At 45.2% G+C, this 27,739-nt stretch overlaps 1 protein-coding gene across 1 annotated transcript in view; it reads right to left on the bottom strand.

Annotated features, from left to right (window-relative positions):
• Window positions 1-1,091: 1,091 nt before the first annotated feature.
• LOC123508663 overlaps window positions 1,092-27,739 on the bottom strand; it is a 32,762-nt gene continuing 6,114 nt past the window's right edge. Inside the window, 11 exon segments of the mRNA XM_045262509.1 lie at window positions 1,092-6,124; window positions 8,738-8,943; window positions 10,978-11,078; window positions 12,661-12,780; window positions 16,406-16,651; window positions 16,873-17,069; window positions 17,799-17,917; window positions 21,266-21,457; window positions 22,722-22,857; window positions 22,860-22,893; window positions 27,480-27,641. Coding sequence (XP_045118444.1) covers window positions 4,890-6,124; window positions 8,738-8,943; window positions 10,978-11,078; window positions 12,661-12,780; window positions 16,406-16,651; window positions 16,873-17,069; window positions 17,799-17,917; window positions 21,266-21,457; window positions 22,722-22,857; window positions 22,860-22,893; window positions 27,480-27,641 — 2,748 coding nt within the window. The 3' untranslated portion in view covers window positions 1,092-4,889.

Raw genomic sequence — 27,739 nt, forward strand, 5'->3', positions numbered from 1 at the left:
TATTATCACCCAAGGATCGGATCTAGAGAATTTTTTGGGAAAGTGTGCGTGTCCAGGAATGTTTATCTATTCACATATATACTCTATACTTATCAGTAAAACCCGATATCACATGCGTATCAGACCAAAATTTGTCTTGTCAACCATTCAATTCCTCGTTTTACTAGTAAATCTGCCTTTTCATCTCTGCCACCCGAAAACCCTGCATTCCCAAAAAAATTCCACATATGAGGGGGAAGAGCAAAATATTTAGGAAAAAAAAAAGTCTACTGCTAAGCATTTCTCCCGGAAACTCAAGAGAAATATTTCCTTAATAGTAAGGTATGCAAGAATCACATTCCCAATGTTGTAGAGTATGATAGTTTAATCTTAAGTTGATACCAACTTACTTGTAAATACAACAAAACCTGCCAGCGATTCAGAATTCCTCCAGAGAACAACTTTCGGCGTCTTTCTGCCACGGAGGATGGTGCACGCCTGGTAACGAGGTGGCTTCCAACAAGTGGCTTGCCTCGGATGCCTCCTCCACAGACAGTGACAAGCCGTCGTTCGTTGTTTCGAACACCTGTTGTACAAAACACCTTAACCAAGCACTCGAGACAACCACTAGCAGCTAATAATGACCTTTATAAAATTACTACTACTGCTACTACTACTACTACTACTACTACTACTACTACTACTACTACTACTACTACTACTACTACTACTACTACTACTACTACTACTACTACTACTACTACTACTACTGCTTCTGTTACTACTACTACTACTACTACTACTACTACTACTACTACTACTACTACTACTACTACCACTACTCCTACAATCCACTGGGTATTGGGCTGTCTCCCAAGGGGGCACTTGGGATTTTCCTTCATTGATGATAATATGAACAACCTTTCAGTCTACAGATGCATAATAAAGCTTAATGTTAAAACTTATAACAAAAATTCTCTCTCTCTCTCTCTCTCTCTCTCTCTCTCTCTCTCTCTCTCTCTCTCTCTCTCACACACACACACACACACACAAAGTAGCTATAATGATTTGTTCCGTTCTGAATAACAAAGGAGTTAGAAGTCAGACACTCATTCTCAAAAGTATCATTCTCTTTTATTGGTTCTTCCTTTGTTTTTTTTTTATCGTCTGTCATTTATCATTTACAGAGATTTACAGTGTGGGTTGCGAGAGCTGGGAGGGAGATGGAGGTAGAGCAACAGGACTGACTAGAAAGTAGATAATAATAAATCTTCGAAAATGTAACACTTAAATAAAACCAAACACCTTGTCAAAAATTCGAAAGCGTTTTACAGAAGTTAGAACAAACCTACAAACGCAGGAACGAACGAAATAAATAAGGGAATGTTTTTATTATTCCTAACCAACTTGATCGTGAAGAATTGGCGAGGAAGGAAGGATGGAGGGAGGGCGGGAGGCGAGGCAAGGATATCACTGAGTTTGGAGGGAGTGAAGAAGGAAAACATCAAAAGAGGATAGAGGAGAGACAGGAAGACGAGGTAGGATTGCGCTGACATCTTCAATGAGAGAAAATGGGGCGTTAATGATTCGTTACAAAGAGAAAGAGACAAAAAGAGTTAAAAAAAAAAATCACAAAAAACACCGAAAAGGTTAAATGACCTCCGTAAACGAACGGAGCGTAACAAGAATTAGATAAGTCAAGTCAAACAAACGTAACATCGTCAAATACTTCCGTATACGAACGGAGCTTAACGTATTTGAACAGTGGTGAGAGAAAGGGACGGGAGGAGGGCTGCGTCAGGCGGGTGTCGGGAAGGGCCACACACTGCACCGCTGCTGGGGTCACCAACTTATCCAAGGCGGCGAGTGCACAACAAAGGCGTCAACAAGGACTTCATGAATGTCTTATATATAAAAGAAATCAACAAAAGAGTACAGTAGAGTTATCTGCTTGAGCTTCAACCAACAAAGTACCTATTTTTATCCATTTTTTTTCTGCTTTTTTGATGTTATTATTGTTGTTGCTGTTGTTGTTGTTGTGATACATATTATTCACAACTGCGGGTGAGAGGTTGGTGCGTCCGACAGCACCTCCTTGTGGCATATAGACTGTCAGCTGCCGGGGTGAGTACGTTAAGGCGCCACGGGAGATGCTGGCGAGCGACAGAGAGGCGAAGAGTGTGCATGGAAATCGAGGGGGGAGGTCACACACACACAGACACAGAGACACACATACACACTCATACACGCACACACACACACACACACACACACACACACACACACACACACACACACACACACACACACACACACATGGGCAACCCCAACTATTCATACACTCCTAATATTCCGTCCTATTTTTGTCCCTGACTTCACAAAAATAAACATTTCCGCTTGCCATGAAGTATGAGGCCATAATATAATTCTCGCTCCTTGCTTCCTGGGTCTTAATTGTGCGTTATTCAAGCCTTCAGTTAAATATACAGCTTCGGTTCCTCCATGCGCACACTAACTTCCTTACAACACACACTGGAATCATTCGCTCGCAAGTTTATTTTTCAGTCGCACGAGAACGTCAGGCGTGTTTGTTTCTATCTCTCCGGCATCGTTATACGCATATCGTTTAGTTACGAATATTTCTCGGGTACTGCTCCTCTTTGTCTCCCTTCGTAGCTGAGTCTAACCGATACAGATAATTTGCTCAAAGGGGAAAAAAATAGTTATGGAGAGAGTTCTTTCGTATATCTTCCTTCGTTTCAGTGTCTAAACGATGCAGTTTATTTGCCCATGTTAAGATCCACGCCCCTGTGTCTAAGTGATTTTAAGTGATGCACATAATTTGCCTAAAGGAAAGATACAAACAACAGCGTCGATACATTCTCCCTCTGATTATAAGCATCCCTCACACTCTTGCTTCTCGCTCTTCCTTTTGGAGGACTTAGCCCCCAACATTATGTGGAATTATGCATGATTCTTCTCTTTTTATTACAAGAACGAAGTATAATACATTTAATCCTAAAAGTCGTAGGGTAAGGCGCTAGGTAGCTAGTGGGAGAGACCTACAAGTGGGTTGTCAATGGGAGAAAAACAAGCTTAGTTCTTTTCACTACGTACGGCTAATAATTATAAACCATTCCCCCAAAATGTTTGCCTTCTGCTCCTCTTCTTGGGTTAATGGGATGAATGCCTGACCGACCCAGCAAATCGACCATAATAACTTCCTAGTACGACAAATAGTATGAAAAAGAAAACTATAGTGTAACGTATTGGTCTAGTGTGGTGAGGGGCCAACGCAAGACGAGAGGGAGGCGAGGCGAGGCGGGGCGGGAGGTGTGCGTTCTGAAGGGCGAGTCTGCGGCGGCGACGGCGAAGGACAGGCGAAGGAAGACGACGAGAAGAAAACGGAAGGAAAAAAGATATTTAAAATTATTTGTGTTATAAGAGAGAGAGAGAGAGAGAGAGAGAGAGAGAGAGAGAGAGAGAGTGCACGCTTATCGGATGGATATAAGGAGAATTCAAAGTTACTATAGCAACAAAAGCAAAGTTATACAGATACAAAAGCTAAATCTGTGCGGTTGATTATCCATTATGACTTTTTGATTAGATTGCATCATGCGTGGGAGGTAACCTGACCGCTCCTGACCTGACCTGACCTACTGCGACGGTGTGGCGCCCTCGTGGTGGAAAGTTTTGATTTGTTTCAGCGCCTCGGGGCGGTTCTGGGGCGGGTTGTGGCGGGTTGTGGCGGGGACGGGGCGGAACCGGGACGGGGCGGGGCAAGGCGGGACAGGATGGGGTGAGCTTCGCTGGGGAGACTGTTGGCGTGATCCCAGCACTGGTCACCCTGTCCATCCCTTTCAATTGTATCCTGATGCATATTCAGTGCCGTGACTGGAATGGGTTTTCTTCCAATTGTACTGAGCGATGCCAACAAGTTCACCTTCTCTGTAGTGACCCTCCCCACCCCGTGTGTCTCCCGTACCCGCTCCTGGCCCCCCTTGTCCACTCCCTCCTGTCGGGGGGAAGGGGCGGGGCTGGCGTGGACGACACCCTGGGCTCTGGATGAGTCTGGATGGCGCGCCGCAAGCCTCGCGGTGCCTATCATCGTGAGCAGCTACAGAGGAAGCCGGGGCGGCCTGCCAGTGTGCGATGCCTGGCCGGGGACTGCTGAGTCCGGCAACAGGCTCCGCCACAACTGCAGGACCTCGTGTACAAAATACTACCTTAACACACACAGTATTATTACCCTCGCTGGCGGTCCTCACTGAGCCCGGTGGTGCCCGGAAATGTTGCCTTCAGGTCTTGAGCCGAGTGAACCTGAGGCGCGTCGGGCCCGGAGCCTTGAGAGCCTTAACATAATTATGCCTGCAGCATATACAAAGGTGCGCCGTCAGGAATAATCTTTAGTGACCGCTTGGATGAGCTTGGGCTGGGCGAGGGTGAGGCCGGAGCGGCGCTGGGGGCGGCGGCTGTGGTGGGGGCCGGTGAGCGTCATCAGGGCAGCCGCAAGATATCTTTGAACGCTGGAACGATGACGTCACGGCAATTAATTGATTGACTAACCGACTGAGTTACACCACATATTGTTTGGACACAGACTCAGCAGTGTTACAATGACCACCGAGCAGCACTGCCTCAGCACTCTATCTCGCCGCAACACTCAGCACTCAAAGATTCAGCACAAACTCTTTGGTAAAACCAGACGTGTCGTGTATTTCGTCAATATTTGTCGTTCGAATACGTTAACCATTACGTTGTCTTCCTTACCGCTTAACGGGAATCTCCACTTGTATCTATTCAGCACTTAATCAACTTGAAAATGAAAATTTTCTCGGATGCAGGCAACGACAAGCATGAAAATATGTGTAAAAAGACGACTCCTTTGAAACTAAGTCTAAAACAGACGATCATTTAGTCTTTTTGCGCCTCAATATTCTGGTCTCCTGCACGGCGGCCACCAGCGTCTTGACTGCCTCCTCGTGGCCTTCGAAGCTGTCTGCCTTCCTGAGGGTGCCGTGCCGGGAGCCCCCGTGACTCCCCCCGCCGTTACTCTTCTTGGCCTCTCTGCCCCGCCCGCCGTCCGAGGGAAGAGCATCCAGCGAGTTTTGTTTCTTGAAAACCGGCCGGTAGTGAGGATCATCGCGTAAGGAGCGAGCCCCGGCCAGCTCAGCCAGCATGGGAACGTTCTCGTAGATGTTCTCCTTTTTGGATGCCTTACGGGGAACCGTGGCCACGGCGTAGATAGAGTCCATGTCCTTACGTCCGGGAGACTTGCGGCTGGGTCCTCCCATCTGTTCAGCGTGCACGATGGCCTTCACCTCGCCCAGGTTGAATTCGCCTCCTCTGCCCTGCTCTCCTTGTGGCACCTGCGGCACTGGCACGGCCTTGGGGGTCCTGATGCCCGCCGCCTCCCGCTCCGCCGATCGGGCCCGTCCCTGCGAGCTCTCTCGGGAGCGCGAGGCAGCAGCCGCCACTCTCGCCTGGGCTTCTCGCATCTCCTCGAGCTGCCCGACGGTGGGCTCGTGGTCTCCGCTTAGAGCCCGTACCGACCCCATCCCGGAGTACAGCTTGGCGGCAACGCGCAGCAGCGTGTTATCACAGGCAGACTTGGGTCTTTCAGGAACTGCTGACGCATCGAACGCGGCGGTGGCGAGGTCGGGGTAGCGGTGAGGGTGGTGGTCAGACTGGATTTTGGTGCGGGGATGGCGGTGCACCACGCGACCGACGGCACCACGCTCCCGCGACGAGGCGCGACCCTCGTCCGCGTCGCTCTCGTAATCTTTATTCTTTTTCTCATCTCTCAAGCGAACCTTTTCTAGAAGCTGCATAAAAATGCCTTTTTGCACTTCTTCCACATCACTTCCCTCTGATCCTCGCCGTTGATAGGGTCGCAGGGAAGTTGTCGACGACATCATTTCACTCTCGCTCTCACAGCCTCGATGTCGGTCCCACACTAACGAATCGCCCTCACTGTTCTGGCGCCTCCGTCCGACGATACGTTCTGCACGCCGCACTTCGACGAAGGATCCACCGAGGACAGAGGAGCCCATGGAGGAGGCTGGTGACAGGGGCCCGCGGAACTTGTCCCCCTCCCTAGTGAGGCCCGGATCTGCCCGGCCTGAGCCCGGCCCTGGAGAGAAGCCTGAAACACAAGCCTGTCAATCGGGCGTCAGTGTGCCTCGCTCTAACTACAGGGAAGGTGGGGAGGGACGGGGAGGGAAAGAAAGGGAGCGCCACCACCTCCGTCACCACCAAGCTCTGGAAAGGTCGAGTGGTACGTGGCGACAGTCTCCATGCTTAGCACACACACACTGCTTCTGCTGCTGCCGCCACTGCTGCTACTGCTGTTGTTGGCCCTCACCACACACAGGGATAAGCAAATGGAAGACTGTCGCCTCAGCACCAGCAGTTCATAAGACAAAAAAGTGTTTGTAATGGAGCATCGATCACCTACTATCACCTGCACATGCAGCAAACAAGTGTGGGGCATCATGTCGCCTACATAACTACGAGTGTAATGTCTAAGCAAACCATGCTAATCTAAAATAAGCCATTTTGGAAGTGAACTAGGAATCAGTAAGACTTGATCTATTGCCTTAAAATTCATGTAATTCTCTTGCAGAAGCTGACAAACAACTTCCCTATAAAACCTTGAACGTTCACCTCTTCCGTCCAAACACGATAACTGACTAAACAAAATAGTTTTCACAGCTCACTCAGGGGATGCAAATACACGCACACTAAATACATCCCTTGCACTCAGTCAAAACAAGCTCTCGCACCACACGGTAAACAAATCTATGCACACCACACACTCTGCCTATCAAGTCAACAGGACTTAATTTTGATGCTCATACGTCTAGTCCGCCTCCGCCTCAGAAATCCTGCCTCTCACTTCCACAAGCTGCATGAGGTCGAGGCAGGAAAGAGGCGCGAAACAGGACCGGCTCACTAGCTTTCTTTCACGCCGCTCCTGTCTGCCTGTCACTCACCAGCCCACCACACCATGCATTGGGGAGGGAAAAGGAGCCACACAAAGAGAGGGTAGACAGTAAAAGACAAAAAAGAACAAGACGGAGGAAGGGAGAGAAAGCAGGGCACAAACAGCCAATAAAAAGGGAGGAATACCATCCGACATAAAACACCAAACAAGCGAAAGGAAAAAAACAGAAAAAGATTCATTCACACTCACTCACACATACGCACACACACGCATACCACGTGACCTCGAACACCGACAGTACAAGAGTCGGGTGAAGTGACAGAGGGGCATGCCAGAGAACTGTAGACAGGAGGACAGCTTAAGAATGAATGCCTGGGAACGCCCGTCACTACTTCCGGTGGTGCCAAAGCGCTTCTTGTTCATGTACTGAGCCACCTTATTGTTATCATTATTGGTATTATTATTATTATTATTATTACTATTATTATTATTATTATTATTATTATTATTATTATTATTATTATTATTATTATTATTATTATTATTACTATTACTATTGTTATAATTATCATCATTATTTACTTACGTTCACTCTTAAGATAATAAAGGAAAAAAATAAATGTCGAAATGAATATTTTTTTGTTCCTTTTGTACTACTACTATTACTTTTACTACTACTACTACTACTACTACTACTACTACTACTATTACTTTTACTACTACTACTACTAGTGCTACTACTATTTGTTACTACTGCTACTACTACTACTACTACTACTACTACTACTACTACTACTACACTACCACTACTACTACTACTACTACTACTACCACTACTACTACCACCACTACCACTGCTGCTGCTGCCACTGCTGCTGCTGCTACTGCACTGCACCACCACCACCACCACCACCACCACCACCACCATTACCATTCACTACTACCACCACACCACCACCACCACCACCACCACCACCACACTGCTGCTGCTGCTGCTGCTGCTGCTGCTGCTACTGCTACTGCTACTTCTTCTTTTTCTTCTTCTTCTTCTTCTATTTACTACTACTACCCCTACTATTATTACTGCTACTACTACTACTACAACTACTACTACTACTATAACTACTATTACTGTTGTTGATGGTAGTGCTGCTGCTCCAGCCGTCGTTGCTACCTTTCAATTATTGTTTATCTATTCTTCTTTCCCTTCTCTCTTCATCCTCTGCGTCCACGCCTTTCATTTATGTTTATGCTTTATCCTTTATCGTATTTCACTTATTTACATTTCTCCCCTTACCACATTGTCTCCCTCCCTCCATCTCTCTCTCTCTCTCTCTCTCTCTCTCTCTCTCTCTCTCTGTCTTTGTCTGTCTGTCTGTCTCTCTGTCTCTGTTTGCCTGTCTATCTCCCTCTCTGTCTGTCTTTCTTTCTTTCTTTCTTTCTTTCTTTCTTTCTTTCCTTCTGTCTGTCTGTCTGTCTGTCTGTCTGTCTGTCTCTCTCTCTCTCTCTCTCTCTCTCTCTCTGCTAATTGGTCAATGGGTCATACTATTTTTACTTGTCTTAACCTGTATTTTTTTTCCATCTCAACCTCTGTGTTTTTTTTTTGTTTTCGTCCAGTCTACTTGTCTGTTTGTCTATTTGCATCTTTATCAGCTGCTCGGTACATCAGTGTCTGTCTCTGTAACTTTACACCACCCAACCCACCTGACCCACCCATCCACCCACCCACCTACCCACCCTATCCCTCTCCTCATCGCTCCTCTCTTACCCTCCTCACTCACCCACTTCTCCTCTCCCTACTCGAGCACTCACCATGGGCATGATCGCTCTCCTCATCCTCCTCCTCCTGCTCTGGCGTCCGGCGGCTGTGAGGGGGATCTGGAGGCTTAGGGATGCCCGCTATAAGCATGGAAGACCCTCCTCCTGTACCCTGGAGGCCGCCGCCACCACCACCACCACCACCACCTGCCGAGTCATCCACGGGGCCAGACACGCGACTTGCCCCGTCCGCACACCCCCTGTGGTGAGCGAGGAGGGGGGAAGTGAGAGAGAGAGAGAGAGAGAGAGAGAGAGAGAGAGAGAGAGAGAGAGAGAGAGAGAGAGAGAGAGAGAGAGAGGTATGGGGGGAGAGGGGGTGGTGGGTATGAGGTGCGTGAATGTCCAAGGAAGTCCTGAAGATTCTTAGGGAAGACAACAACAGATAAAGGACGGAACACACAACACCCGAGGAACAGGTAACATGAACTTGCTTGCTTGCACGTTAATGTATACACCTGCGAATGTACGCACACACACACACACACACACACACACACACACACACACACACACACACACACACACACACACACATATACGGTCACTGTACACATTTCCAAAACCGGTGACAAAAAAAAAATTCTAATAAATGAACAAATATACGAATAAATAAATAGATGAAATAAATAAATAAAGTTTGTAACGTATAAAATGTTCAAAAGTGGAACCGTAGAAAATAAAAATGGGTTGGGTTATTTTTGGTCCGTTTCCCTTTTTTTTTTTTTTTTTTTTCTTTTTGACTGAGTGACGTTTGGCGTTTGACGAACACTTTTGAAAATACGTACACTTTTGTTCTGTGTCCTCCTTCTTTAATATTGCCAGCACGTGATGCCTAGACCTGGTATGCAAGTGTCTGGTAAAGGGACAGAGACGCAATGTTACCACACACACACACACACACACACACACACACACACACACACACACAGACACAAACACACACACACACCCTCATCGTCTCTTTTTGTATTCTATAGCGGCTTCTTGTCCGTCCCGTGTACTTATCCCTGCCGCGCCAGAGACAAGAGGCCGGAGCGCTATGGCAGAAGACACCGAAGCATATCCTAAAGGCTTGATTAATATTATGTCAAGGCTGAGTGGTGCGTGACATTAGTACCGAACCTTTCCACCTGCTACAGTGCTCTCAACCGCGTGAGGAGTCTTGCCATCCTGCAAATGTGAAGTACAAACACGCACACACGATCGGACACACGCATATACAAACAGGTACGTACATAGACACACACACACACACACACACACACACACACACACACACACACACACACACACACACACACACACACTAGTGATTGTCCCTTGCGTCCCAGTGAAACAGATGCAGCAAGAAGAGCAAGGCACGTGATGGGTTAGAGAGGCAGGGAGATGCCAGCACAGTCCCACACCACGCCACGCCACGCTTCATCGCACACCAAAGATAATACCATACGCAGCACACACACACACACACACACACACACACACACACACACACACACACACACACACACACACACACGAGTGCACCAGCCACACGCATTGCTCTAAGTGAGACACGTGTGAGGTGTTTTGTTACTGTAGTGAACACTCGGGTCAGTACAGCAAAGGGACGAAACCAACCGGCGAGGCCCGTATTTTGAAACGCCTTGGCCTTTAAATGAGAACGATTTTTTAAGGTTATTTACATGATTATTCAGGTTCTCATGGGTGCTTTCTTTTTAATAGAGTAAAAATCTTGTTTAACTATCACTAGAGTCACAAAAACACCCTTGAAAACTCCAGTAACATCTATTAATGTAAGCCTGTTGAAAAATAGTGGAGACAAGGCGCCGAAACGTTTAAGAATACGGCCCCAGATCTAGTACAGGTGAGGGGAAAACCTTGATCGTGAATAGCGCGTGTGAGTGAATGAAAGGCGCAACACAAACAATTTACCTAATGTGCCTCTTTCCCTTTCTCTCTCCTCTCCCAGCACACGGACAAAACACCTCATCCTCGTCCTAGGCTAGCTTGGTAGACTGAAAAGGAGACACAGTGAGAGCAAGCAACGGCCAGCCAAACCTTCCCTCTCACTCCTGTCCTGTCCCTAACCCAAATCCTGACCGTGGTACACCTCCTACACTATGATACTGATGCTGTAAAGAGGAAATTACACCAAACAATCTCTTTTACAATATTTTTTTTCTACAATTTCTATTTCTAAGTGTCGTGGAAAGGAAAAGAAGGAAACTCACCTCTGCTGTTGGTCTGGCTTACAGGCGCTGATCTGGTCCAGGATTTGCTGCATTATATTCTCGCTGGAGTCGACAGTTGAGGACGCGCCGCCCTGAGGAACCTGCAAGGAAAAGAGGACGATGACCTCAAGGAAAATGCATCATTCCCATCATTCTCATTCCTCAAAAGTGGCCATTTCGTTACCAGATCCAAACTAGTTATGGTGCTCGATCGCCCAATTCCAGGAGTGACATCTGACGGCTGGGTTGTATCAGGAAATGTGTCCTTGTGCCAACGCAGCGCCTCCAGTGAATAAGATGACTTTTGGATAGCCACGCTGCGTTTCCACCTGCACTAGACCTACGACATTTACTATGCACTTTTTACCACCACGCATTTGTATCCTCCCGAAATAAAATAAAGCACCTATAGACTTTTTCATAGATTAGGTCACTTTCCTTCTACGTTTTTCCTTCCATCTATATGTACTATAACAGAGTAATACAGGGAAATCATTATACAATCAAGCCTTTTATTTATTTATTTATTTCTATTCATACCATGTGCGCTTTCACGGAAATTTCTGGGCTAAAGGGGATACTTTTTCGGGTATCACCTATCTCAAAGCCCACCCGCTAGGAAACTTTTGCCCCGAGTGAGGAAGCCCAACCTACACTCGGACCGTCGACAGAATTCGAACCCGTGCGCTTGGAGACCCCTCGGACCCCAAAGCGCGCATGGTTCCACTGTACCACGGCGGCCCTTTACGAGTATATCCTCCTTTCACGAACAACAATAGTCACAAACTACACTTTTCTCCTGCTTCTGCTGTTGTTACCTTCTTATTTAGCACTAGAGATCGCTGGAGGTGGAGGAGAAAAGAGACACAGATACTTTGAGAAGAGTTTATTCCTGGTTAGTTTTGATGTTTATAGTCAGGAACAAACTCGCCCCATAACACCTGCGTCTCTTTTCACTTCCACCTCCAAGTTAACAAAGCGCTTCAACTATTGATTGTACGAGGGAGTGTAGTGAAATCAAACAACTTGGTAAGGACGTGAAATGTTTGCTGTTTGAAATCCATCTTGATTCTCTACTCTCTTTCACCCATCCATTCATAAATCATCCACGTCAGCACCCATCGACTCAGCCTTCAGTGTCCTAGTTTAGTTACAATGAGTGGCAAAATTAAAGAACACAAGAACACATACAGTATAGACCATGTGAAGATAATCCAAGGTAGAATTTTGAATCCTTCCTCAAGTGTATTCCTGATATTTTAAGACATTAGAATATCACGTCAGTAAAATCCTAAAATCCCATCAAAATAAAACAACAAATCAGCACACAAATAAAACAATAATAAAACCACTGTATAAAAAGCAAAAAGATAAGAAAAAGATAACAAATTAAAACAATGAATTACTAAAAAAAAAAAAAACATTAAACGAGAAGAATCCCAAAATAAGCAAAATAATAAAAAAACCTTAGAATCTAACAAAACAAAACAACGACCCAATAAGAATCAATAATAAAAAAAAACAACAGAAAACCAAACAAAATATAACAACATACTAGTCCAGTAAAACAAACTAATAAATAAACAAAACCTTAACCTCATAAAAAGCAACAACAATTAACCAAACCCACAATAACCTCAAGAAACCCCAAGAGGCTAAGGAGGTGGAAGGCACAACACTGACCTGGAGTTTGGGCGATATTCTTTCCATAAGGGCAGTGATAGAGCGGATGTAAGGTTCCAGCTGCTGTGCGATTATCATGAGCCTCTTGTTCTCGTCTCTCAAGCTGGACACGTCATTCACCTGCAACACAGCGCGCTGGTTACATCACAGTGAAGGAGGTGCGGTGATGTAACAAGCTAGGTATGTGTGTGTGGGGAATATGAAACGTTATGCTATGTGCAAGTATTTGTTAATCTATTTATAGCCAAGAAGAGCACAGCCACACCAGTCAACCAGTTCTAAGGTGGGTAAGTTTTGAGTTAGATTAGATTACGTTAAGCAAGTTTAGGCCAAGGTATTTTTTTTTTCATGGAAAGAGGGAAGCTGACCAAGGACAACAGAAGAATATAACAAAAAAGACCCACTTGATTGCCAGTTCCTTAAAAGGTTAGTAGAGTTAGGAGAAATTAAGTTAGATAAGATTATATTACGTTAAGCAAGTTTAGATCAAGTTATGTTAAGAGATATTAAGTTAGATAAGATTAGGATACGTTAATTAAGCAAGTTTAGATCAAGACATGTTAGGAGAGACTTGGTTAGATAGGATTAAATTACGTTAAGCAAATTCAAGTCAAGGTATGTTAGGGAAGATTAAGTTAGATAAATTAGATAATCTAACGCAAACCAAAATTTTCATGTTTCTTGAAATTTCCTGTATATCAGAGTTAATGGATCAAATCTCATGAAACCTAAATGTGATCATTATACATTTTTCTTTCTTCTTTTTAATGAAAATGATGTTGACGTTGCTGTTGTTGTTGTTGCCATTATCTTTATTCTATTTTTCGCCACATTTAAAGGAGTCTAGCTAAGAGTGCAAACAACAAGAGAAAAACAACTCTCAATAACACTTAAAAAATTAATTATAAACAAAAACACGAAAATGTCAGAGAACAGACCAACACAGCAGCAGACTCCTAACTTAACCCATCTCATCATTTGACCTCGTGTTGCTAAGTTCATTACTAAAATATCATGCTATAAGGTCACAGTTCACTATTTGCTCTGCTGTATTGGCAAAGGTCAGGCGTGTTTGTAGAGGCGTCACTCGGGGGGCAAAGTTCACGCGGTAGAATGATAGTTTGCGTGAGCGTGGGGCGCGGCGTAACTAGGGCGGGGCGGGAGGGAACGGGGACGGGAAGGGGACGGGAAGGGGACGGGAATGGGACGGAATGGGACGGGAAGGGGGCGGAAAGGGGGCGGGAAGGGGGCGGGGTTTTTCCAGCCTAAGCTCCCGGCCTCCCTCCGCCCCGCTGACGCCGCACAACACCGACAGATTTTTGTTGCAAGCTTTTAAGGCGGATTAGAGGCGCGAGCAGCGGACTGAATGGGGTTTTGGTGATCGAACCTAAACGGATGGTTGGCAGGCCGCAGCTCACCTGAACCCATACTGCATACTGTCGCTGTCTGTGTCTGTGTGTGTGTGTGTGTGTGTGTGTGTGTGTGTGTGTGTGTGTGTGAGAGAGAGAGAGAGAGAGAGAGAGAGAGAGAGAGAGAGAGAGAGAGAGAGAGAGAGAGAGAGAGAGAGAGAGAGAGAGAGAGAGAGAGAGAGAAACTTAAATCATAGTATAATTTTTTTAAATAAATCAATTAGCATAGCTTTCTTATCTGTCTGTTCGTCTGTCTGTCTGTGCTCAGAATCACGTGGTCTTCGTTTCAGCATCACGTCACTTGAGTAAGATGAATGTGAAAGACTCATGTCACACCTCACTTATTCCTCTCCCAAGTCACATAAAGGAAGCTGACGAAGGATGTAAAGAAGACTATAGATAAAGAGTCACCTAAATTGCCGATCCTCTCTCTTCTTTCCCCTACCAAAGAAAAAAATCAATCGGAAAAATGTTGTAATCGGACTGGCCAATTTATCTCCGTAGGGTGTTTTGATTCTCCTCTCCTGAAATAGTCCGGACAGAACAAGAAGAGAAAACAGAAGCGGGCGCAGAGTTCCCATTCGCCAGTGGAAGGAGAGAAAGAGTGAAGTTACAAGTTACCTATTAAATTGTGAAATGGATAGAATAAGAGTGAGAGTAAGCAGAAAACAGATCAAGCCACGGTGTTTAGTTCCCATTAGATGAAAGAGAGACACATATTTTTTTTATTCAAGAGGGACACTTAGGAAGGGCAACGAAATATATAAAAAAAAGGCCCACTTAAACTGTAAGCTCCCTATCTTAAACTGTAAGCTCCCTAAATAATGATGACAGAATAATAATGAGTACATGTAGTAAGTTATGTACATTGAGACTGCGAGAGAAGGGGAACATACAATTACAAAGTTCAGAGAGACAAAAAAACAACACGATAATAATAGTAGAAGAAAGAGATGCATCATTGTGGCGCTGAGTGATAATTTGCAGACGGTCATTTAGAGGAGCGAAGATGATGAGACGAAAGCGAAAACCTCTTGACTCGATTCTATTAAAGGTGTTTGAGTGTTACCCTTCTCCATCTACGTTGAGAGAAAAGTATGTATGAAGAGTCTTAGTGGGAGGTCAGTGGATGCAGATGTGATGTAGATTGCTGTACCGGTAGCTGCTCTGTGGTGCTGGGAATGAACTGCAGCAGGGTAAGGAAGGTGGGGAGCTGTGAAAGTCAAGGCAGGAAGATGCATAAGGAGGGAGAAGCGCTGACAAATGCTAACGAACTGAGTGTTTATTTGTTTTGTAGTGTCCCGTAGGGTAATGTAAGAAGTAGTAGTAGTAGTAGTAGTAGTAGTAGTAGTAGTAGTAGTAGTAGTAGTAGTAGTAGTAGTAGTAGTAGAAGTAGAGTAGTGATAGTAGTGGTAGTAGCATTATTATTATTATTATTATTATTATTATTATTATTATTATTATTATTATTATTATTATTATTAAAATTATCATTATCATCATTATTATTATTATTATCATTATTATTATTATTATTATTATTATTATTATTATTATTATTATTATTATTATTATTATTATTATTATTATTATTATTATTATTATTATTAGTAGTAGAATTGGTATTAGTAGTAGCAGTGGTGGCAGCAGTAGTAGTAGTAGCAGTAGCAGTGGTGGTGGTGGTGGTGGTGGTGGTGGTGGTGGTGGTGGTGGTGGTGGTGGTGGTGGTGGTGGCAGCAGTGGCAGCAGCAGTGGTGGTGGTGCAGCAGCAGCAGCAGTGGTGGTGGTGGTGGTGGTGGTGGTGGTGGTGGTGGTGGCAGCAGCAGCAGTGGTGGTGGTGGTGGTGGTGGCAGTGGTGGTGGTGGTGGTGGTGCAGTGGTGGTGGTGGTGGTGTAGGTGGCAGTAGCAGCAGCAGTGGTGGTGGTGGCAGCAGCAGCAGTGCAGTGGTGGTAGTAGCAGCAGCAGCAGCAGCAGCAGCAGTAGCAGCAGCAGTAGTAGTAGTAGTAGTAGTAGTAGTAGTAGCAGCAGTAGTATTATAGTAGTAGTAGTAGTAGTAGTAGTAGTAGTAGCAGTAAGACAATAGTCCCAAGTGTCATGAGTTCTTTTCCTCCTACGTGAAATTTTTGCTATCCAACATTCCAGTCACAAAACTCCCCCTTAGTAATTCCCCCGCGACAAACTGTGTTATGCCATGTTCTGTTAGGTCAGGCTAGGGGAAGGAGGGGAGAATTTATTATGGAGGGAAATTACTTTGGGGTGAAACTTTCATGGAGGAATCTTGGTGGGTGGAATTTACTCGCACTTGCTTGGAATTTGTATAGAGACCAAGTACTCACCTGAGACTGGAACACCTCCTGCTCCGCGTACACTCTCTGGATCTGCTCCTCCCACGCGGAATCAAACACCCCTCTCAGCTCCTCCATCTCGTCGGAATACGCTCGGAACTCGTCCTCCAGCGCCGCACACTCCCTCACGATCTCCTCCACCCGGCCTCGGCGCGTCAGGCAGCGGCGGTGGGTTACGTCCCGGTGTAGCTCATGCGCTTCCTCCTTTAGTCGAGTGAACTTGGCCGTCAGTTCTTGCTGCAGGGGGTGAGGACAGGAGCTTGCAGCCTCCAAACAGATCCGCTGGTGCTTGTGTGTGTGTGTGTGTGTGTGTGTGTGTGTGTGTGTGTATTGCCTATGGAATTACTTGTATATACACATTTGTACTAAATTACTTGGGTGAGAGAGAGAGAGAGAGAGAGAGAGAGAGAGAGAGAGAGAGAGAGAGAGAGAGAGAGAGAGAGAGACGTATCTCTTACTCGAAACTTATTCTCATGGGTCTTGCAGTGCTCGGCGAAGGGTCCCCCAGTCTCCATAATCTTCAGCTTGGCGGCGGAGAGGGAGCGGCGGGACCCGGGCATTCCGAAGGGAGGAGGCCCCATCACGGAGGCGGCGGAGGGCGGCCGGGACGCACAGCCACCCTCCGACGATTGCTTCTCGCTGCAGCCTGAAGACCCTGCCGGAAAGGTCACGTCAGGCATCCCTCAGCATCTGGTTTTTTATCGTATTATGGTTATATTTCCATGCAGAGATGCGATAGGCGAGGTAAAAGATTGAATGTAGTCTCCAGATCTCACCAAAGAAACCGCGCGGCTCTCCACTTAGTATTGAGCTGAACACTTTCACTCTCTTTTCATCGACTCTGGTTATATTTCCATACAGCGAGACCCAAGATGAAAAGTTAAAAGATTGGACGTAAACTGACATCACTTGTCTCTTCTTTCCCTACCATTAACTTGGCTGGTTGTACTGTTTCCTATATACCAAGTTGACATGCCGACGAAGGCGGCACAAATAAGTATACCCACCATGTGCCTCGCTCCTTAGCGCCACACAGATGAAATAGTGTAATGAACAAGTGAGGTGAAAAGAAGAGTACACAGAAATAGAGAGAAATAATGAGGAAGAGTGAAGGAAAATTAAAGAGAAGATAATATACTCTACAATGGGACATTATACTCAAACTCGTCTTAGATCAGTTCCTTTCAACAGGCTACAGTGAGAGTTATACGATGGTTTTCAAGAGTGTTTCCTTGGTTCTAGTGATAGATTGACTACAACTTTGCCTCATCACTTAGATAAACACCCATGAAGACACGATTAACTATCTCTATGGTCTTTGAAACCAACTTTTGCGAGAGTTCTAAACATTCTAAGATCATGGCTGGAAGGACGCGCGGCCTACCTGAGGGCAGTCCAGCGTGGGGGTCACCGCGGCCCTTTCCCATCACGGACAGCAGCGGCTCCAGACTGCGCGAGAACTCACTCTTGAAGTTACTGCGCACCTGGCTGCTCTGGCCGGGCCTGGGGAATGAGCTTGGGGTGAAAAAGTATGTTACTAAAGTGTGAATTAGCAGGCGAGGGGCAACAGAGCCGGGGGGAGGGGACAGCCAGGCGCCCCACCGTCACCAAGTGGTAGAAGCGTATACAGGTAAGAATACTCATGAGCACAGGTGTAAAAAATGTGCATGTGGAGCACTATTTTGCACGTGTACACATACATATATTCACATATTTGTACATTGAAGTTAAATCATAATATATAAACATTCCTTAAAACTAAATATATCAACAAGCCCGCTGGAAAGGGAAGGGCGAACGGAAGCTGTTTCGGGAAGGTAAAGGTGATGGATGGACGGATGGAAAGGCGGGAGGATGAGAGAGAGAGAGAGAGAGAGAGAGAGAGAGAGAGAGAGAGAGAGAGAGAGAGAGAGAGAGAGAGAGAGAGAGAGAGAGAGAGAGAGAGAGAGAGAGAGAGAGAGAGAGAGAGAGAGAGAGAGAGAGAGAGAGAGAGAGAGAGAGAGAGAGAGAGAGAGAGAGAGAGAGAGAGAGAGAGAGAGAGAGAGAGAGAGAGAGAGAGAGAGAGAGAGATTTAGGAAAAATAGAGGAGGAGAGGGAATTAAAAGAAAAAGCAGAGGAAACAAAGAACAGAAGATGATGATGAGGAGGAATCAAGATGGAGAAAAAGATGAAGAGAAAAAGGAATCGAGGAGAAGCAGGAGGAGGAGAAGAAGGAGGAGGAGGAGGAGGAGGAGGAGGAGCAGGAGGAAGAGTAGGAGGAAGAGCAGGAGGAGGAAAACGAGGAGAGGAGTGGAGGGGGAGAAGTAAAGGAGGAGAATTTGAGGAGTTGAGAAGAAGGGGTGAGGAGAACATGGAGGAGGAGGAGGAGGAGGAGGAGGAGGAATAGGAAAAGGAGGAACAGGAGGAGAAGTCGAGAAGTAGGAGGAGGAACTTTCGCGGAACGTGGAGGAGGAGGAGGAGGAGGAGGAGGAGGAGGAGGAGGAGGAGGAGGAGAGAGGACAGGAAAGGTATGAAGGAGAAGGAGGAGGAGGAGGAGGAGGAGGAGGAGGAGGAGGAGGAGGAGGAGGAGGAGGAGGAGGAGGAGGAGGAGGAGGAGGAGGAAGGATTATGCGATGAAGTAACTGGGCGTAAAGTTTGGGTTATCTCTAAATTATTAAAACTTTCCGGCAAGTGAGCACTTTTAGGCGGGACGATAAATAATTACTCATTGCTGCAGGTGGAGGTAGTAGTGGTGGTGGTGGTGGTGGTGGTGGAGGTGGTGGTGGTGGTGGTGGTGGTGAGGGTGGTGGTGGTTAAGGTGAGGGAATACAGGTCACACAGATACCAATTGATAGGAAACACCTGCACACGTAGCACAAATTAGGAAAAATCTTCACCAGAAAGGGATTGACACAAGATCAGTGAACAGAAGACAAATTTTGTGGGACGCAGGCCAGACCACAGTGAAGGAAGGGAAGAGGCAGGGTGAGGAAGGAAGGAAAGAGAAAGGGAAGGGAAGGGAAGAGGAAAGAAGGGACTGGAGGAAGAAATAACGGAGGAAAAGAAGAAAGTGTCCAAGAAAGGAAGGAATATGGAGAAGAATATGGAAGAGAAGGAGGAAGGAAGTAAGAAAGTAAGGAGGTAAAGCGAATCACAAAAGAAAAAAAAAAGAATGAAGGACGAAACGAAGGAAATAAGGAAGACATCAAGAACATTTACAAAAAAAATAAATAATAAAAAAGATCGACATGCAAAGAGGTCAGGTTACACTGGGTCAGGTGGATTGGGTCACTGGGTAGAGCTCTCCAAAGGTCAGGTCACGGGAGATCACGAGGCCTAGGTGTTCTGATGCGTGCGTGGGTGCGTGCGTGAGCGTGCGTGCGGGCAGGCGTGCAGGGGAACACACTACTTGGAGGCTCGTCCGTCGTTCATAACTAAAGGTAACTCGCAACTACGAACTGAAAGACGATCGTTCACAGGTAAGTATGATGGGCACACACACACACACACACACACACACACACACACACACACACACACACACACACACACACAGCCATGATATTTTCTGTTGTTGCAATACGTCCATCTACAAACTGCTTACTGAGTCGCTTCCCACACCTACACACACACACACACACACACACACACACACACACACACACACACACACACACACACACACACACACACACACACACACACACACACACACGGTCGCCTCCCACACCCCCACACACCGGCATCGTCCTCCCAGCTCGGGAAGAAGGCTCACCAGGAAGGCGGCGCCGAGCTATCGCCCTTTAACTTAGGCAGGTACACAGCTGCTCCCGTGGTGGGCCAGCCAGCCAGCCAGCCAGCCAGCCAGCCAGCAAGCCAGCCACCCAGCCAGTCAACCAGCCAACCAGCTAGCCGGCCATCCAGTCAGTCAGCCAGTCAGCCAGCCAGTCAGCTAGCCAGCCAGCCAGCCAGCCAGCCGACTAGCCAGCCAATCAGTCAGCCAGACAGATGAACAATAAATCAGTCAACCAAACGAATAACTAGCTAATCATGTGACTAGCACAGTTCCCCGCCATCCAATCAATCAGCCATGCTCGTAATCAACTCCTAGTCAGCCAGTCAGCCGAGCAGACAGGTGGGCAGGCAGCCAGGTAGACAAGCAAAAACCCGGTCATGGGGCCAGCCAGTCTTTCTGCAAGTGGGTGAGGTAGGTAGCCAGCCAGCCAGTCAGCCAGCCAGCAGCCTTGCCAAAGAGACGGACATTCATCTGACAAACCATCAAGCCAGACAGACAAATGGTCAATTAACTCGATAAATAGACAATCGGCACTGTAATTAATCGACTAGCCAATTAGTTAATCAGCTTGACGGAATTCAAACATGTAGTTGGTTAGCCAGTGAAGTGAGTGGCAGACTAACCAATATGAATGAACCAGTCAGGTGGCAGTTAACTTAACATGCCAGTCTTTCCAGCAAACAGGCAAGCAGACAGGCAAACCGGGAGGAAAACAGTAAAGAAGCCAGTCAGCCGGTCAGTGAGCCAGTGTGGCAATATATCAAGGACATAATCAAGGAAGCAACTAATTATTCCTTCAGTCACAAAGTCACCCACAACAGTTACCACACAGCCAAACACTCGGCCCTCATGCACCACCACCCCTGACTATCACACACCGTCTCTTTGCCCTACACTGTGCAAGGGGGCCACCAAACCCTCCCTCCATCCCAGGAGCACTATAAGCAGCCACTCAGACGGTAGCACAACCTAACGCATCACACCAGACGGAAGGAAAGAGACAAACGCACAGACAGACTGAGCCTCAGACATCAAGGTAGGCAGACTGGCAGACGGCGGGGTGAAGGGGAACTCACCTAAGCGGATGTGAAAGGTGAGCGATGGCAGCTAGCCTCTCCATCAACTGGAACACGAGGTCGAGGAACTCATACTTGGAAGCGGAAGAGGAGAAGGTGGTGCACATTAACAGATGCACCTGAATGATCGGCAGCAGCGCCCCGAGTGACGCCAGTTGACTGCGAAACAACTTGTCCTTCACCTCGTACTGCCTGTGAGGGACGCCACACCACACCGGTCATTACATTACAGCCACAAAGAGGGAATTGTGGGGCATTATAGGAGAACAATGACAAAAATATAAATGTGTTCTTGTAATATGACTGGAATTGTGTGTGTGTGTGTGTGTGTGTGTGTGTGTGTGTGTGTGTGTGTGTGCAGGGAGGTAAGAATGGACGAATGGACGTGTATTACAAAGGCAAGATGGGAAAACATTACACACACACACACACACACACACACACACACACACACACACACACACACACACACACACACACACACACACACACACGTAAAAATAAAAATAGATCTGTATTACAAGCGTATGACGAACACAAAGACATAAATTGACAAGTATTTTATGTTAAGGAAAGGAGAGGCGAAAGAGCAGTGAAATTCAGCGAAGAAGAAAAATAAAAATCGATAAATAAGTGAATGAACGAATAAATGAATGGATGAAGGAAGGAAGGAAGGAAAGAAGGACGGAATGATGTAAGAGTTAAAGAAAAGAAAGAAAATGGATAGAAGAAAAAAAGGGATAAAAGATAAAAACAGGAAAGAAAGAATAAAAGAATCAATAAAGTGGAAAGCAAAAGAAAAGAACAAAAGAAAGAGGAAAAAAAAAAACACACTACAGACACAAACATAGAGACAAAGATACGTACCAGACACATAACACTAAAATAAATTCATAGGAGAGAAAACATTCTGGCACGAGCCATGAAAAATATAACTTGTATTTCCTCCCTTTTGAACAGAGACGCAACTGAATGAATCACGAACTGACAATGCAGCAAGAAGCGCAACACACAATGAAGGCAGGCGAAACATCAGGTCTGAGAGAAAGAAACTGATGACACACACACACACACACACACACACACACACACACACACACACACACACACACACACACACACACACACAAGAAAAGAACGAACAAAATAGAGAGAGAGAGAGAGAGAGAGAGAGAGAGAGAGAGAGAGAGAAACTTTACAAATTTAAGGATTAGGATAAAGACAAGACTAACAATATAAAGAGAAGAAGAAGAAGAAGAAGAAGAAGAAGAAGAAGAAGAAGAAGAAGAAGAAGAAGAGATCGAATGCGACTATCAATAAGAGAAGAAAAAAAAAAACTTCTAAAAAAGAAAAGAAAACGAAAAAATCCTTCAAATCTTAATCCAAACAGAAAATGGAGAACGAGACACTGAATAACCGAAGGGGGAGACTAAAGAAAACGAATCAGGATCCTCACCCATCCACTTCCCGCATGAGGATATCGTGCGTTCGTCTGACGGTCTCTTGCAGGTTTTCCGAGAGGGTGTTGATGTTGTGCTTCTCCGTCTCCATGTTCTTCCGCAGTTCGTCGAGTAGCGCCTTGAACAAGATAACCCGTCTCGCACTGAATTCTGCAACTCCCGGATACTCTGCAAGGACACAAACGGGGAACCTTACCACGGGAACTTACTGTATTTCTACTCGTATATGTTTGTACCTTAACTTAACTCTTTGTCAATGCTTCTCCTGGGAACTCAATGAACTTCTATATGTGCCGTCTTTTGTCAGTGCTTCTTCTGGGAAACTCTGCTTTTCTATGTGTATCTTAACTTAAGTCGTTGTCAATGCTTCTCCTGGGAACTTAGTGTATTTCTATATGTACCTTTTCTTAACTCTTTGTCAATGCTTCTCCTGGGAACTCAGCGTACTTCTATATGTGCCCTCTTTGTCACTGCTTCTCCTGGGAACTCCGTACTTATATATGTACCTTTACTCTTTTTTTTTTTTGTCAATGCTTTTCCTATATGTACCTTATCTTAACTCTTTGTCAATACTTCTCCTTGGAACTCAGTGTACGTCTATATGTGCCCTCTTTGTCAATGCTTCTCCTGGGAACACTGCATTTCTATATGTATCTTAACTCTCTGCCAATGCTTCTCCTTACTTTTCTAAGCAAGTAGGGAAAAACCGAGCATAAGCAAACAAGTGAAGGTTTAAGACGCCATCAGGCCTACACGTGGAGGTCCCTATATAAAGCAAACCTAATTATCACCACCATGCTTATCTACAAATTTATCAAGTCTTTTAAAAGCTTCCTGTATCCTCGGAACTAACACCTTGCTCGTAACACGCAGAATAAGAAGCTGCAGGAAGCCACCAGCCCTGCACGTGGCGATCCCTGGATAAAACAAACCCAATTATAATCACACCTATCTATAAACTCACCTATCATACCTCCATAATAACCACAGACACACTCTACCGAAGACAACACAAGCAAAACAACATAAACACACGCGAAAACCTGTAGGAAATAACTCATTAGAACCCATTAGAACCCATTAGACATACTACACTTAACTTACTCAATTACTTATTCCCATCCATTAATCAACCTTCCTACTGCTCCCTATTAGCTCGACACGAACACGCATGCACACTTACCATGGCAGCGCGGTCAAGCTTCTGTCTGGCCTGCGTGTAGGCTGTGTCGATGGGAATAAGCGTCTCCCCGGGAAGCTTGTGATGCAAAGGGGGGAGAGGGAAGCGTTAGTGCAAAGGGTTAGTAAATGCATGTGTGTGTGTGTGTGTGAGAGAGAGAGAGAGAGAGTTAGAGAGAGAGAGAGAGAGAGAGAGAGAGAGAGAGAGAGAGAGAGAGAGAGAGAGAGAGAGAGAGAGAGAGAGAGAGAGAGAGAGAGAGAGAGAGAGAGAGAGAGAGAGAGAGAGAGAGAGAGAGAGAGAGAGAGATAAATAAAAAAAAAAGTAAGTAGCATATATTTTACAAGGCAACAATAAGATAAAAAGCCAAAACTAAAATCAAAAGTCCTCTTATTGCGACACTAAGAAAGAACCAAAAGACAAAAAACGACAGGGAACTCAAGGAAATTAACTACAAACATGCAGATTCTCCACGTCAATTGAGTGAAAGTACCTGGACTTTATTAATCTCGTGAATCATGAATGCAGGTGTGACGCAGATGGCTCACTTGATGAATGAACGGATTTGTGTGAATGGTAGTAGTAGTAGTAGTAGTAGTAGTAGTAGTAGTAGTAGTAGTAGTAGTAGTAGCAGGAGCAGTAGCAGTAGTAGTAGTAGCTGTTGCAGCAGTAGCAGCAGTGGGTGGTAGTGGTGGTGGTGTAGTAGTGGCAGCAGTGGTGGTGGTAGTAGTAGCAGTAGTAGTAGCAGTAGTAGTAGTAGTGGTAGTAGTAGTAGTAGTAGTAGTAGTAGTAGTAGTAGTGGTGGTGGTGGTAGTAGCAGTAATCGCAGTAGTAGTAGTAGTAGTAGTGGTAGTGGTAGTAGTAGTAGTAGTAGTAGTAGTAGTAGTTGTTGTTGTTTTGTTGCTTTAGCAGTAGTGGTAGTAGTAAGAGAAATCGGTTATGTAATATATTTTCTTAAGAAGTCCGTATTATGTGTAATTAAAAAGGAATGAAAAAGGAAAACAACAAAAAGATTGAAAAAGGTTGAAGGAGTGTCACAAAATCAACCTATAAAATGATTCGTGTGATTTTTGTGTATCTGAGAAACAAAAAAAAAAAAAAAAATGATATAGAGTAAAACAAAGTACTCGCTCATAAGCCCACGAAAAAGTTTATAAGCACAGGTGTAACTACATACTTGTACACCGAACCAGGTAATTACTTGTATACCTGTGAAGTTAATGAGCCTCGTGATTGAGTCCTTGTAGAGCAAAGCATCTTAGCTAATGGGCACCTGATTTTTTAATAAGTTTAGGCCTAACTAGATACCTGTACATTTAACCAGGTGTTGTTTGTGTTCCTGTGATCTTAATGAGGCACATAATTACTCTACGTTTTAATACAGGTAAGTGGGAGCGCCTGAGTTAATGGCTCATCTGATTTGTTTTGTTCAGGTTTGATTACATGCATGCACTTAGTCTCTCTCTCTCTCTCTCTCTCTCTCTCTCTCTCTCTCTCTCTCTCTCTCTCTCTCTCTCTCTCTCTCTCTCTCTCTCTCTCTCTCTCTCTGTGTGTGTGTGTGTGTGTGTGTGTGTGTGTGTGTGTGTGTGTGTGTGTGTGTGTGTGTGTGTGTGTGTGTGTGTGTGTGTGTGTGTGTGTGTGTGTGTGTGTGTGTGTGTGAGTGTGTGCGTGTGACAAGGTGTGTGCCTGTACGTAAACATCAGGGCGGGCGTCAAAAGAATAAGAGGAAGAAGGAAAAAAAAAAAAAAAACGTTTCGCTAATGTTGACGTTGCTGTGTACATAACAAAGTATACAGGTCAATGTAAGTATGCGCATTAAAAGAAGTCTGTGTGTGTGTGTGTGTGTGTGTGTGTGTGTGTGTGTGTGTGTGTGTGTGTGCGTGCGTGTGCGTGCGTGCGTGCGTGCGTGCGTGCGTGCGTGCGTGCGTGCGTGTGTGTGTGTGTGAGTGTGCGTGCGTGCGTGCGTGCGTGTGTGTGTGTGTGTGTGTGTGTGTGTGTGTTTAAATATTTGAGTGTGTATAACAAGTTGTCTGCGTGGACATTAAAAAGTGTGTGTGCGTGTGTAACAAGGTGTCTGTGCGGACGTTAATGAGGTGCGTGATTTTTACCTGTAGAAGTGTAACAATATGCTGTGTTAATTAACTACGTGACTAGTGAGTAACGGAGGAAGGAGGCGGTGCTTTTAGTAACGTGAACGAGTCTCGCACTGCTAGAGGTTAAGGTGAGTGACGTGCAGCATGACAGTTGGGTAGTTAATATGAATATAAGCAAATATCGTTGATAAAGTCAGGCCGTCTGTTCAAGGGCTTATAAAGAAATAAGTAAAAAATAAGTAAATGAAAAAGTAAGTAAGTAGAAAAATAAGGTAAAATGATGGAAATTTCCGTTTAGTACCTCGCTCTCAGAAAGGAAATGAAAGATGAAAAGTTAGCTATTTCAGTTCAGAAAATGTTTTGATATTCTACTTTTGAAACAATTTACACCGTGGAATGTATATCAAACAACAACAGAATTAACTAAACCGACTAACAAGGCGTAGAATGGAGCAGTAACACACATCACTATGTAACTAAGCGCAGGAGAACTCTAACAAACTACTAACTCCACCAATATGTCAGGACAAAGTGCAACAATAAGTCTGCGAGGTAAATGAAATCTGGCGTGTGGTAACGTAGACTTACTGCTCGACGGGCGCTGATGGCGAGGGTGCGGCGGAGGGTGAAAGCAGTGCGCGATATTGTTATTACTCCGCATTAGGGTATATTACGGTGCGAGGGAGCATGCAGAGAGAGTCTGGTCCGTATTAGAGCGTCACAGATTGCGAGATCAAAAGGCATCATGCATCGCGGAGTTTTTGCTTTCAGTACATCACGTTAAAAAAAAGAGGAAAAAAATGAGGAATGCAGCAAAGAAAGAGAGGAGGGAGAGGCAGGCGAGCGTTGCTCAGTCATGTACGAGTTTTTATGGTGTTTCAGGATAACGGAAAAAAAGAAAAGAGTATCAAGGGTAACGGAAAGCTGGGATGTGGTGTGTGAAAGAAGAGGAACAGAAAAATAAAACGAAATGAAGTAAATAAAACATAAATAGATTTCTCAGTCGTATTAAGAAACTGTTTTGTACTTTAAGGTAATGAAAAAAAGAAAATGATGGTATTAAAAAAGTCGAGAGCATAGATTCAGAAAAAAAAGGAAAAAATAAAAGAAAGGACAACATGCAAAGGTATATATATATATATATATATATATATATATATATATATATATATATATATATATATATATATATATATATATATATATATAACCAGGAAAAAGAAGGATGGATTTAGCATTGTAAGGGAAAAAAAGGTAAGATGGGAAGGAAACGGATAAAAGAGGGAGGGAACCACAAGTCATCCAGGAGAAAAAAAATAATTGATGAAATAAAGTGATGATAGTCAGTAGAAAAGAAAGAAAAAAAATGAGAGAAAGATTGCCAAGAAGAAAAAAAAAAGAAATAAAAGAGGAAAGGAGAGGCGAATGAGGCAGGTACAAATCACTCAAGGAGAAGGGGAGGACGAAGAAGGGAGTGCACTGACCATGACGGCGCGGTCGAGCTTCTTGCATCCTTGGGTATAGGCGGTGTCGAGGTCGATGCAGTGGAGGCGATCGTCGATGGAGGTTTCCCTGAAGCAAGTGATGCACAACATGGTGCGTTTGGTGGTCGAGAACATGATCTGCGGCTCCCCATGCATGGTGCACTGAGGGGGGAGAGAACCAGAGGACAGAAATTAGGTGGGGGAGAAAACTGGGGATAGAGGCGGCAGTGAGGGAATAGTAAGTGAGCAGAAGAGAGGAA

This window comes from Portunus trituberculatus, chromosome 25 (genome assembly GCF_017591435.1).
Source record: "Portunus trituberculatus isolate SZX2019 chromosome 25, ASM1759143v1, whole genome shotgun sequence".
In the NCBI taxonomy this organism is placed as follows: domain Eukaryota; kingdom Metazoa; phylum Arthropoda; class Malacostraca; order Decapoda; family Portunidae; genus Portunus; species Portunus trituberculatus.